This window comes from Salvelinus namaycush, chromosome 12, assembly GCF_016432855.1.
Source record: "Salvelinus namaycush isolate Seneca chromosome 12, SaNama_1.0, whole genome shotgun sequence".
Classification (NCBI taxonomy): Eukaryota; Metazoa; Chordata; class Actinopteri; order Salmoniformes; family Salmonidae; genus Salvelinus; species Salvelinus namaycush.
In genome coordinates, this window is record NC_052318.1 from 32,058,023 (window position 1) to 32,070,891 (window position 12,869).

A 12,869-nucleotide genomic window follows, 5' to 3' on the forward strand; every position below is an offset into this window, starting at 1 on the left:
GGGTACTTTAACAGAGGTAGTCTGTGGGGTGTTAACATACATTTTCCCCATGGATTACATTGCTGACCGGTCTTATTCAAATTCTGTAATGTGGTATGGTTATACATGCTCAGTACCCTGGTAGATAGATATCATAAGTGACATCAAGGGCATATCATGCTGTTTGGGTTTATGTCATTTATGGGAAAGGTATGTGGTTTTTAACCCCATGACTGTGACCTCCAGACCTTTTGACTTGTGAAATGTATAGTCTATATAAGCTGCTTAGAGAAGTGTCTTATACAAAAACAGAATGTTATCGACAGTAACTGTGTAATACTCTTAATTCAAATGCCCTTTCCAGAGCTGAGTTTTACAGCAATGGACAGAAAATGTCTCCTTTTTGTAGACCTTCTACTTCCTATTTTCACAGTTTTGCACAGTATTAGTTTCACATTATTAATCAATATTGCTGTTACACGAATGGGATCATATCCTGATTTTAAGACATGCTGTTGCTTTGTATATTTCTTGCTTCAGTTGCTCGTTTCTCATCAGGGTCCTGTCTCAGAGAAGTGCTTGGGTCAGCAAGGGTTGAGGGTCATCTGCTGATCTTAACCACTGATTTTAGATGAAGGAATTTTGTTTTTCCTTAGTGACAATCAGTGAATTTGGAGGGAAATAAAACCTCCAGTTCAAGTTATATTCATGTTCACTTGTTCTCAAGACTGTAGTTATATTTTGACTGCATACATTGTTTAGATTGACAACCTGCATCACAGCTCCATTTCTCGCCAAGGTGTATGATTGAGATCCTAGTGTAGATGATCAATCAACTCACATTGCCAAACCCAAATGATTACCTTTTCATACTCATTGTACAGACAGACTAGCTTTCAGACACATGTATTTGATACTCTTTCCTAATTATGGGGAGATATTCTGTAAATGCATACTGAGTCAAATGACATGAACATCCACAGAAGATGCTGATCTGTCTGATATAGCTAACTCCATTTTAATCTGCGGTTAACCTACAAGTAAAACTTGCAATCAAATGGCACTAACACCAATCCCATCCTTGTTGCAAAAGATAAACTAGAGGGAAATAAATACATTTGGACATGATCTGAAGCCAAATATAAAATATTTAAATAATCTGATGTTCATTGTAGTTGACCCACAGGGTTTGCATGCCTTATCAGCAGTGTTTCCCAGTGTCCTGTCATATGAGACCACTGCCTGTAGGAGATAGATATGTCACCTTGGTCAGACCCAGGCCTAGGAGACAAACAGAGGCCACGTCTGGCCGTCTCAATTGCAATACTTCAACCAGGAGACCATCTGGTTGGTGCGAGTTCAGTTAAACACACTTCATTTGTATTGCCATTTACTGATTATTTTATTGTTTCCTTTTCATTATTGTTGCTGTTGTCATTATACAAAATATCACATAAAAAAAAAAAATGTGAACAGCCACAATCTTAAAAATGATTGTTTTCCAAATATGACATGTCAGTGTTAGAGGGCCCCTTTTCCCCCTTTTTTTAAAAATGTTTGACTGACAATAGAATTAACAAAGAGAGAGAGAGGAGGTAATAAAGATGTTATTGTGAGAAAGGGAATTAAAGCACATTGCCAGAACATTCAGACAAGTATTTTCAAACTGTAAATAGCTTTGACAAGTCTCTACACAAAGAGAAGATTGTATTTTTATGGAACTGTAAAGCACAAGAAAGAGTGAGAATGTACACCTTTTAAATATAAATATATTGTATTATATATATATATAAATAAAAATCATGATAAAAAGTCACTGTATTTTAGAAAACCTGTGGACTTGCCTTTGTCTCCATAGATAATTTGATTTGGTCACCTGTACATTTCTGCAATCTTTTTTTATAACAGCCAGTAGATGGCAGTCTGAACCACTACCCTCTATCACATTCTACGAGCCCAGTGAAACAGACACAAAAGAGATTAACATTTTACTAAACATCAACATAAGAGGAATCATGTCATGCACAACCATTGTGAACAAAATGAAATACCAGTAATAGTTGGATAGCTGGTGTCTTGCATTTTTAAATATCAACCAGTGGTACACAACATGTACACTCACTACGTTACACGATGGACATCTGCACTGAAACACCATTTCTCTCTGGAGATCATGAACAGCATATGTTCAGCTGCAAAACAGTACTTCGAAAATTAGCAGAGCAAATAAATGTTACAATACAAAAAAAGCTATACATCACACAAACTATAGTTTTGTGAGAAACAGCAAAATAGAAGGGTTCCTCAGTAGAAATGCCCCAGACTGAATAGAGATGTACTCGATGGGGAGAGGGGTCTGTTCATAAAAATACACATCTATCTGCTTAAATGTGTCCAAAAAAGCTCTGTAAGAAAGATACTAACTGTAGTCTGCTCTCTGGTGATATAGGGACCGAGTGTTTCCAACCCAATGGTACAGTGGGTTAGAGGTCAGCGAGACAGGAGGGGCAGGTCACTCGAGTTCATGATTAGGCTGGAGTCCAGGTTGAGGCTTTCTGGGAAAACAAGATGAGCCACATAGATTTAAGACAGAACTGATGAAGACTCTATTCAGCTAAATACCTTGGACTTTGGCATAATGCCACAATGTGAACCATGTTGATTGAGAGCCAGTGATGGAGCGGATATTATCATTCACCTTGATCAAAGTTGAGCTTCTTGGTGTTGGAACTATCTCCCAGTCCCTCAATGTCCACCAAGTCGCTGTTTACATCAGAGTCATTCAGAGCACTGAGCGTCACATCTACACACACAGACAGGGAAACATGTTAGTAAACTTGCACATACATTCAAGTCAGCCAATGTTTGGGGTAAACGCATCAGAAGTATTGATTTGAAAAGGGTTAGCATATTTCAAAAGAAATGTCTGTCTTTTCACTATGGATGAAAATGGAATAAACTAAAATCAGTATACAAGCCCTATTCATTACACAATCCCTGCCCCATGACGTAAAGGCCTGTATCATTCCACTTACCTGCTGTTTTCTGTTTCTTGATGGCAGTGGGCATAGAGGGGCTCTGCAGCCCTGTAGTCACGACAACCTGTGAGGTGGGCACTGCGATGACAGTGGGGGCCACGGGTGCTAGTGCGGCTGCCATGATGACTGTGGTCTTCTTGGTGATCTTTTTGGGGGAGTCGGAGGAGAGGGGCACCCTGCTGTCCTCATACAGTTTCCTCTTCACTGTCGTCTTTATCTGGGCTCTGCATAAAACAGAGGAGGCAACAGATTGGTTATGTGATTTTCATACAGGTTTAAACATAGGATGTATAATGGTAAACAAGGTAATTTGCCAACAGAGATGTCAGGAGTTGAAGTCAACCCCGCCAGATGTCTTCTTTAGAAAAAAGGCAGTAAAGATAAAAGATCAATGGATGAAAGATTGTAAGAGTGGGTGCAGTATGATGAGAGAGGGAGAAAGAAAGATTGAAAGTGTGGCAGGCTAGAATAAACATGGATGGCAAGAAAGAGGGGACAGAAGGGTCCTTACACAGTGCGCTCCTTAATCACAGAGCTGATACTGTTCAGATCATCACCGAAGCGCCGCACAGCTGACCGCAGCATCTCGACCTCCGTCTCTGTCCATTTGGCTCTGGGGAGAGGGACATAGTAATGGGAAGAAGAAAGGAGAAGAGTCAGTAGGAAGGTTTCCATTGCCCCAGATTTATCACCCCACAAAAACATTGCGACGTGTAATGGAAACGGGAGATACAAGACACATTTTCTAAAGATCGGCAACATTTTATCCATTCGACGGGTGGATTTTTCCTTTGTCTAACTTTCTTAATTGCGACAAATGACGACGGAAACTGTTTTTCGAATAAATTATGATTGCCAAATAATTTTAAGGGTAGGCGGGGCACGTGATATCACGTAACTATAAAGCTCCACATTTAATTCTAAAGCCAACTACTTGCAAAATCCATTTTAAAACTATAAAAAAATTGTTTCTTTGTAGGGCTTAAAAACTATTACAGACTACAAAAGGGAGACCCAGACGGGAGCTGCCCAATGACGCGAGCCTACCAGACGAGCTAAATTCCTTTTATGCTCGCTTCGAGGCAAGAAACACTGAAGCATGCAAAAGAGCACCAGCTGTACTGTATGACTGTGTGATAACGCTCTCGGTAGCCGATGTGAGCAAGACCTTTAAACAGGTCAACATTCACAAAGCCCCGGGGCTAGATGGATTACCAGAACGTGTACTCAAAGCATGTGTGGACCAACTGGAAAGTGTCTTCACTGACATTTTCAACTTCTCCCTGACTGAGTCTGTAATACCTACATGTTTCAAGCAGACCACCATAGTCCCTGTGCCAAAGGAAGCGAAGGTAACCTGCCTAAATGATTACCGCCCCGTAGCACTCACGTCGGTAGCCATGAAGTGCTTAGAAAGGCTGGTCATGGTTCACATCAACAGCATCCTCCCGGATACCCTAGACCCACTCCAATTCGCCCCAACAGATCCACAGATGACACAATCTCAATCTCACTCCACACTGCCCTTTCCCATCTGGACAAAAATAACACCTATGTGAGAATGCTGTTCATTGACTGCAGCTCAGCGTTCAACACCATAGTGCACACAAAGCTCATCACTAAGCTAAGGACCCTGGGACTAAACACCTCCCTCTGCAACTGGATCCTGGACTTCCTGACGGGCTGCACTCAGGTGGTAAGGGTAGGCAACAACACGTCTACCACGCTGATCCTCAACACTGGGGCCCCTCAGGGGTGTGTACTTAGTCCCCTCCTGTACTCCCTGTTCACCCACGACTGCGTGGCCAAGCATGACTCCAACACCATCATTAAGTTTGCTGATGACAACAGTGGTAGGCCTGATCACCGACAACAATAAGACAGCAGATAGGGAGGTCAGAGAACTGGCAGTGTGGTGCCAGGACAACAACCTCTCCCTCAAGGTGAACAAGACAAAGGAGCTGATCGTGGACTACAGGAAAAGGCTGGCCGAACAGGCCTCCATAAACATCAACGGGGCTGTAGTAGAGCGGGTAGAGCGTTTCAAGTTCCTTGGTGTCCACATCACCAATGATCTATCATGGTCGAAACACAACAAGACAGTCACGAAGAGGGCACGACAAAACCTTTACCCCCTCAGGAGACTGAAAAGAGATCCTCAAAAGGTTCTACAGCTGCACCATCAAGAGCATCCTGACTGGTTGCATCACCGTCTGGTATGGCAACTGCTCGGCATCTGACCGTAAGGTGCTACAGAGGGTAGTGCGTACGGCCCAGTACATCACTGGGGCCAAGCTTCCTGCAATCCAGGACCTATATAATAGGCGGTGTCAGAGGAAAGCCCATAAAATTGTCAGACTCCAGTCACCCAAGTCAGGCTGTTTTCTCTGCTACCGGCAAGCGGTACCGGAGCGCCAAGTCTAGGAATAAAAGGCTCCTTAACGGCTTCTACCCCCAAGCCATAAGACTGCTGAACAAAATGGCCACCGGACTATTACATTAACCTCACCTCCATTTGTTTTCTACACTGCTGCTACTCGCTGTTTATTATCTATGCAGTCACTTCACCCCTACCTACATGTACAGTCGTGGCCAAAAGTTTTGAGAATGACACATATATTAATTTTCAAAGTCTGCTGCCTCAGTTTGTATGATGGCAATTTGCATATACTCCAGAATGTTATGAAGAGTGATCAGATGAATTGCAATTAATTGCAAAGCCCCTCTTTGCCATGCAAATGAACTGAATCCCCAAAAATCATTTCCACTGCATTTCAGCCCTGCCCCAAACGGACCAGCTGACATCATGTCAGTGATTCTCTCGTTAACACAGGTGTGAGTGTTGACGAGGACAAGGCTGGCGATCACTCTGTCATGCTGATTGAGTTTGAATAACAGACTGGAAGCTTAAAAAGGAGGGTGGTGCTTGGAATCATTGTTCTTCCTCTGTCAAGCATGGTTACCTGCAAGGAAACACGTGCCGTCATCATTGCTTTGCACAAAAAGGGCTTCACAGGCAAGGATATTGCTGCCAGAAAGATTGCACCTAAATCAACCATTTATCGGATCATCAAGAACTTCAAAGAGAGCGGTTCAATTGTTGTGAAGAAGGCTTTAGGGCGCCCAAGAAATTCCAGCAAGTGCCAGGACCGTCTCCTAAAGTGGATTCAGCTGTGGGATCGGGGCACCACCAGTACAGAGCTTGCTCAGGAATGGCAGCAGGCAGGTGAGAGTGCATCTGCACCCACAGTGAGGCAAAGTTCTTTTGGAGGATGGCCTGGTGTCAAGAAGGGCAGCAAAGAAGCCACTTCTCTCCAGGAAAAACATCAGGGACAGACTGATATTCTGCAAAAAGTACAGGGATTGGACTGCTGAGGACTGGGGTAAAGTCATTTTCTCTGATGAATCCCCTTTCCGATTGTTTGGGGCATCTGGAAAAAAGCTTGTCTGGAGAAGACAAGGTGAGCGCTACCATCAGTCCTGTGTCATGCCAACAGTAAAGCATCCTGAGACCATTCATGTGTGGGATTGCTTCTCAGCCAAGGGAGTGGGCTCACTTACAATTTTGCCTAAGAACACAGCCATGAATAAAGAATGGTACCAACACATCCTCTGAGAGCAACTTCTCCCAACCATCCAGGAACAGTTTGGTGACGAACAATGCCTTTTCCAGCATGATGGAGCACCTTGCCATAAGGCAAAAGTGATAACTACGTGGCTCGGGAAACAAAACATCGATATTTTGGGTCCATGGCCAGGAAACTCCCCAGACCTTAATCCCATTGAGAATTTGTGGTCAATCCTCAAGAGGCGGGTGGACAAACAAAAACCCACAAATTCTGTCTAACTCCAAGCATTGATTATGCAAGAATGGGCTGCCATCAGTCAGAATGCGGCCCAGAAGTTAATTGACAGCATGCCAGGACAGATTGCAGAGGACTTGAAAAAGAAGGGTCAACACTGCAAATATTGACTCTCTGCATCAACTTCATGTAATTGTCAATAAAAGCCTTTGACACTTATGAAATGCTTGTAATTATACTTCAGTATTCCATAGTAACATCTGACAAAAATATCTAAAGACACTGAAGCAGCAAACTTTGAAAATTCATTTTTGTGTCATTCTCAAAACTTTTGGCCACAACTGTACAAATGACCTCTAACCTGTACCCCCACACACTGACTCGGTACCGGTACCCCCTGTATATAACCTTATTATGTTATTGTGTTACTTTAGCTTATTTGCTTAACTCTTCTTGAACTGCACTGTTGGTTAAGTGCTTGTAAGGTCTACACTTGTTGTATTCGGAGCATGTGACAAATAAAGTTTGATTTGATTTGACAAGGATTGTCCTGACTTTCAAGAATGCCTGAACTGCTTCGCCTTCTTTTTCTGGTCGGCTGGATGCAAGTTTCACCATCCAATTATTTCAGATCTACAGGATAGCAACTACACCATGGCAGGGACCGTGGAGATATGTTGGCACATGAGAATTATTAGAATATTAGTCAATTCTTGCGTTCTATAAATGCTGGCTTTTGTGGGCTCGTGAAACATATACAGTGCATTCGAAAAGTATTCAGACCCTTTGACTTTTTCCACATTGTTACGTTACAGCCTTATTCTAAAATGTATTAAATCGTTTCCCCCCCTCCATCTACACACAATACCCCATAATGACAAAGCAAAAAAAATATGTTTTTAGAATTTTTTGCTAATTTCTATAAAATAAAAAAACAGATATCAAATGTGCATATGTAATCAGACCCTTTACTCAGTACTTTGTTGAAGCACATTTGGCAACGATTATAGCCTGGAGTCTTCTTTGGTATGACGCTACAAGCTTGGCACACCTGTATTTAGGGAGTTTCTCCTATTCTTCTCTGCAGATCATCTCAAGCTCTGTCAGGTTGGATGGAGAGCATCGCTGCACAGTTATTTTCAGGTCTCTCCAGAGATGTTCGATTGGGTTCAAGTCCGGGCTCTGGCCGGGCCACTCAAGGACATTCAGAGACTTGTCCCGAAGCCACTCTTGCATTGTCTTGGCTGTGTGCTTCGGGTTGTTGTCCTTTTGGAAGGTAAACCTTCGCCCCCAGTCTGAGGTCCTTCAGCAGATCTCTCTGTACTTTGCTCCGTTAACCTTACCCTCAATCCTGACTAGTCTCGCAGACCCTGCCGCTGAAAAACATCCCCACAGCATGATGCTGCCACCACCATGCTTCACCGTAGGGATGGTGTCAGGTTTCCACCAGACCTGACGCTTGGCATTCAGGCCAAAGAGTTCAATCTTGGTTTCATCAGACCAGAGAATCTTGTTTCTCATGGTCTGAGTGCTTTACGTGGCCTTTGGCAAACTGCAAGCAGGTCTCGGAGCTCTACGGACAATTCGACCTCATGGCTTGGTTTTTGCTCTGATATGCACTGTTAACTAAGGGACCTTATATAGACGTGTGTGCCTTTCCAAATCAATTGAATTTATCACAGGTGGACTCCAATCAAGTTGTAGAAACATCAAGGATGATCAATGGAAACAGGATGCACGTGATCTCAAGTCTCATAGCAAAGGGTCTGAATACATATTAAATATAAAAAACATAACTTATTTACATAAACATGCAAACATTTCTAAAAACCTGTTTTTGCTTTGTCATTATGTGGTATTTTGTGTAGATTGTTGAGGGGGAAAAATCCATCCATTTTAGAATAAGGCTGTAACGTAACAAAATGCGGCAAATTCAGTCAATGCGGAACATTTTAAGAACTTTGAAAGTTTCTTCAAGTGCAGTTGCAAAAACCATCAAGCGCTATGATGAAACTGGCTCTAATGAGGACCGCTACAGGAAAGGAAGACCCAGAGTTACCTCTGCTGCAGAGTCAACTGCACCTCAGATTGCAGCCATAATAAATGCTTCACAGAGTTCAAGCAACAGACACATCTCAACATCAACTGTTCAGAGGAGACTGTGTCAACCAGGCCTTCATGGTCGAATTGCTGCAAAGAAACCACTACTAAAGGACACCAATAAGAAGAAGAGACTTGCTTTGCTTTGACAATAGACCGGTGGAAATCTGTCCTTTGGTCTGATGAGTCCAAATTTGAGATTTTTGGTTCCAACCGCTGTGTCTTTGTGAGACACAGAGTAGGTAAACGGATGATCTCTGCATGTGTGGTTCCCACCGTGAAGCATGGAGGAGGTGTGATGGTGCTTTGCTGGTGACAATGTGATTTATTTAGGATTCAAGGCACACTTAACCAGCATGGCTACCACAGCATTCTGCAGCCATACGCCATCCCATCTGGTTTGCACTTAGCGGGACTATCATTTGTTTTTCAACAGGACAATGACCCAAAACCCACCTCCAGATTTTATAAGGGCTATTTGACCGAGGAAATTGATGGAGTGCTGCATCAGATGACCAAGCCTCCACAATCACCCGACCACAACCCAATTGAGATGGTTTGGGATGAGTTGGACCGCAGAGTGAAGGAAAAGCAGCCAACAAGCGCTCAGCATGTGTGGGAGCTCCTTCAAGACTGTTGGAAAAAACAATCCTCATGACGCTGGTTGAGAGAATGCCAAGAGTGTGCAAGCTGTCTTCAAGGCAAAGGGTGGTTATTTTGAAGAATCTCAAATATATTTGATTTGTTTAACACTTTTCTTTGTTGGTTACTACATGATTCGACAATGTAGGTTATTGCGAAAAAGTATATTTTTGGTGTGACGTCATTACATCCAGCTGTTTTTATTGACACGACAGTTAAATGGAAATGAAATTGTCGCATCTATTTTCTATGCAATCTTTGTAAACTTTGACAAAAAATAAATAATAATAATAATCACTGCTACTGTTATTGCTGGACAATTCCACGGTAACAGAGTAATGCTGAGATTTTCAACTTTAAAATGTATGTCAAACAAAAACAAACGACTGCAAAGTTAAACCATATAACTATGCACAACTAGCAGTGGCGATTTTAGCATGTAAATCTTGGTGGGGCAAAAAAAAATCAAGTGGAATGCATGCCAGCAAAGCCACTACACAACACTAAACAATACATTAATTGCACTATAACGGTGACAAACGGTGCCCACAAACTGTTAGGGGCTACATAAAGCTGTCCCAACATCTTACCACTGCTACACCTGGCTATCAGCGGAGCCTTGTCTGGCAGCGAAACAGTTCACTGTCTTTTAAAAAAACATAGCTGATATGGCTGACTTGCTTAAACAAATGTGGTTTCTCATGACAATTGAGATGTACAAACTATGGCATAAGGGGACGACAAGCGGATAAGAGGCAATCCGTAATTTCGATTAAGACAATGAGCGAGCTAGGACGGACGTAACGTTAGTCAATATAACTATTTGTTTAGCACTTTTGAAATGTACAGCAACAGAATTCATGACATGGGCTGTTCTTACAGTGCTCTCCCTATACACCAAGTTAGAACCGTAGGATAAATAAAGGGGGCATATAAGCAGATAATGAAAGCTCTTACAATATTCAATGATTACATTTCTCTAAAACAGGTTATAGGCTATAGAAGAAGTCAGAACAGTAGGTGAAATTAAGAGGGGTAAATAGACCAAATTATTAGGGTAAGGCACATGGGCTACTAACATTTTTTATTTCACCTTTATTTAACCAGGTAGGCTAGTTGAGAACAAGTTCTCATTTGCAACTGCGACCTAGCCAAGATAAAACATAGCAATTCGACACATACAACAACACAGAGTTACACATGGAATAAACAAAACAGTCAATAATACAGTAGAACAAAAGAAAACAAAGTCTATATACAGTGAGTGCAAATGAGGTAAGATAAGGGAGTTAAGGCAATAAATAGGCCATGGTGGCGAAGTAATGCGGGCAATGATCGGTTGAATAGCATGCATTTAGTTTTACTTGCATTTAAGAGCAGTTGGAGGCCACGGAAGGAGAGTTGTATGGCATTGAAGCTCGTCTGGAGGTTAGTTAACACAGTGTCCAAAGAGGGGCCAGAAGTATACAGAATGGTGTCGTCTGCGTAGAGGTGTATCAGAGAATCACCAGCAGCAAGAGCAACAGTATACATACATCTACAGTATACATATATCCCTGCACTACAGTATACATATATCCCTGGAATATTACATAATTTACGAAGCAGCATACAAAAAAATGTTGGACTCACATTGTTGTGCTTGGCTCACTTGAACAGGAAGTTGATGAGACAGTCCACCAAGTTAAGAGTTGTTTTGAGCGTGGCACAACTCATGCTTCATTGACAGCGTGGCCAATGTTGACTGTTTATCATTTTTAACTTGGAAAAGAGCCCCTTAATCTCAGATTTAGCGCCACACAGCCTCTGTCACTGATTCCTTCCAAACCACTTGTTGAATTTGAGATTTCCAACTTGTTGTGTAATGTTTATGCCCGATGAGCACCGATACGTTTTATTTATAATTTCTCTTCATATGACAAGGATTAAAAAGGATTTGCCAGTAGATTGTTGACTTGATTCATGATGATGACTGCTAGCTAAGATTTTGAAAGTATGATGTTGACATGATCAGTCCAATCAAAGCTACTGTACATATAATATGATTTGAAGTAATTTTATCTGTGGCCAATGACCTTGAGCCTTCTTGGATGGGCACTTCTATGACAGTAGCCAAAGGGCTTGAATTTTCAATGTCTCCTCTTACACATGGCAGTGACGTAAAGTCCCCATGAGTGACAGAATACTGAGCCAATACCGGCGCCACGCTCTGTATTTTCTGCTGGTTTGCCCCACCACCACAGAAAGCATTGACTGAGCTAGGCTAAAACACCTGCATTTTGGAGCTGCCTTACTCAAGAAAATAAAAAAAGAGACCATGTTTGTATGCGGCTTTATTAACTCAATATATATTTGTACATTGTTCGAAACTGATATGTGACACATATTAATGCCAAAATAACATGCAAAACAGGCAAGCCCCCCCCAAAAAAAATCATGACGGGTCACCACTGACAACTACTACTTTTAACAAAAATCCATTTACTTTTATTACATTTTTGACGGTTTGTGCTGTCATTCTATTACCAAACGTTGCATCCGCATTATTATTCAAGTAAATGTGTTTTTGTAAAATGTTCTGTGGAAATTGTTAAGTAGTCCTTGTGCATAGAGTTGTATGGTATGTTTAACTTAGCAATCAATGGATTTTGTTTGACATATATTTTAAAGTGAAAAATCGGAGTCTCAGCATCACTCTGTTATTGTGGAATAACTACACCTTAATCCCCATATTGTTTTGAGTGAGTGAAAGAGAGTGTACACTCACCCTGCAGGGCTAGAGTCAGCTACTGGATGCAGCTGCATGGTAAGCTCACCCAGCTTGGTGAAGGCTGCTCCTGCTGCAGAGAAGATTTCTCCCACCTGTCACAGAAATAGAGACATGGAAACGTAATAGTATTGAATTAGCTTAGGGCCATATCATATGACGCATTCACACCATGGTTACTAGTAAAATAGAGAAGCACTGTTTAAGATCTTAGACTGTTCGTACCTTAGTAGAGGCTGAAGTCATTTTGGGCTGTTACTGTAGCTCGCTATCCCAGGCAACAACAATAGCAAATGTCTTAAGGGAAGCTAACGTTAGCAGGGTAGTTACAATAAAAGGCGGCAAATTAAGCGTTTCAACAATTAAGACGCAAGACAAATTCGCATAGACTAATGCGTTTACGAAGTGTAACTTTATCGTTTGAAAACTACATTTTTCAATTTCGCAACAAGACGGTCAAATAAATTAATAAAGATTTGTTAACTAACTAGCTAGCTAGCCTGGTGACTGTCGCGCGAGATTCGAGAAAGGAAGAAGGCG

General features: G+C 41.9%; 1 protein-coding gene across 1 annotated transcript; it reads right to left on the bottom strand.

The window, feature by feature from the left end:
- Window positions 1-1,954: 1,954 nt before the first annotated feature.
- On the bottom strand, window positions 1,955-12,843 carry c12h17orf49 (chromosome 12 C17orf49 homolog). The gene is made up of 6 exons (XM_039005517.1): window positions 12,555-12,843; window positions 12,330-12,424; window positions 3,529-3,630; window positions 3,015-3,241; window positions 2,678-2,782; window positions 1,955-2,534 (listed from the first exon to the last, which is right to left on the bottom strand). Exons 1-6 carry the CDS (start codon window positions 12,573-12,575, stop codon window positions 2,470-2,472), a joined length of 615 nt encoding a protein of 204 aa, XP_038861445.1. The 5' UTR covers window positions 12,576-12,843; the 3' UTR covers window positions 1,955-2,469.
- Between the last annotated feature and the right edge of the window lie 26 nt (window positions 12,844-12,869).

Coding starts and splice junctions, on each gene's coding strand:
- c12h17orf49 (XM_039005517.1), bottom strand. CDS start 12,575: ATGACTTCAGCCTCTACTAAG. Junction 3,242..3,528: donor GTGATTAAGGAGCGCACTGT/GTAAGGACCCTT, acceptor TGTTTTATGCAG/AGCCCAGATAAAGACGACAG. Junction 2,535..2,677: donor GAAGCTCAACTTTGATCAAG/GTGAATGATAAT, acceptor TTGTTTTCCCAG/AAAGCCTCAACCTGGACTCC.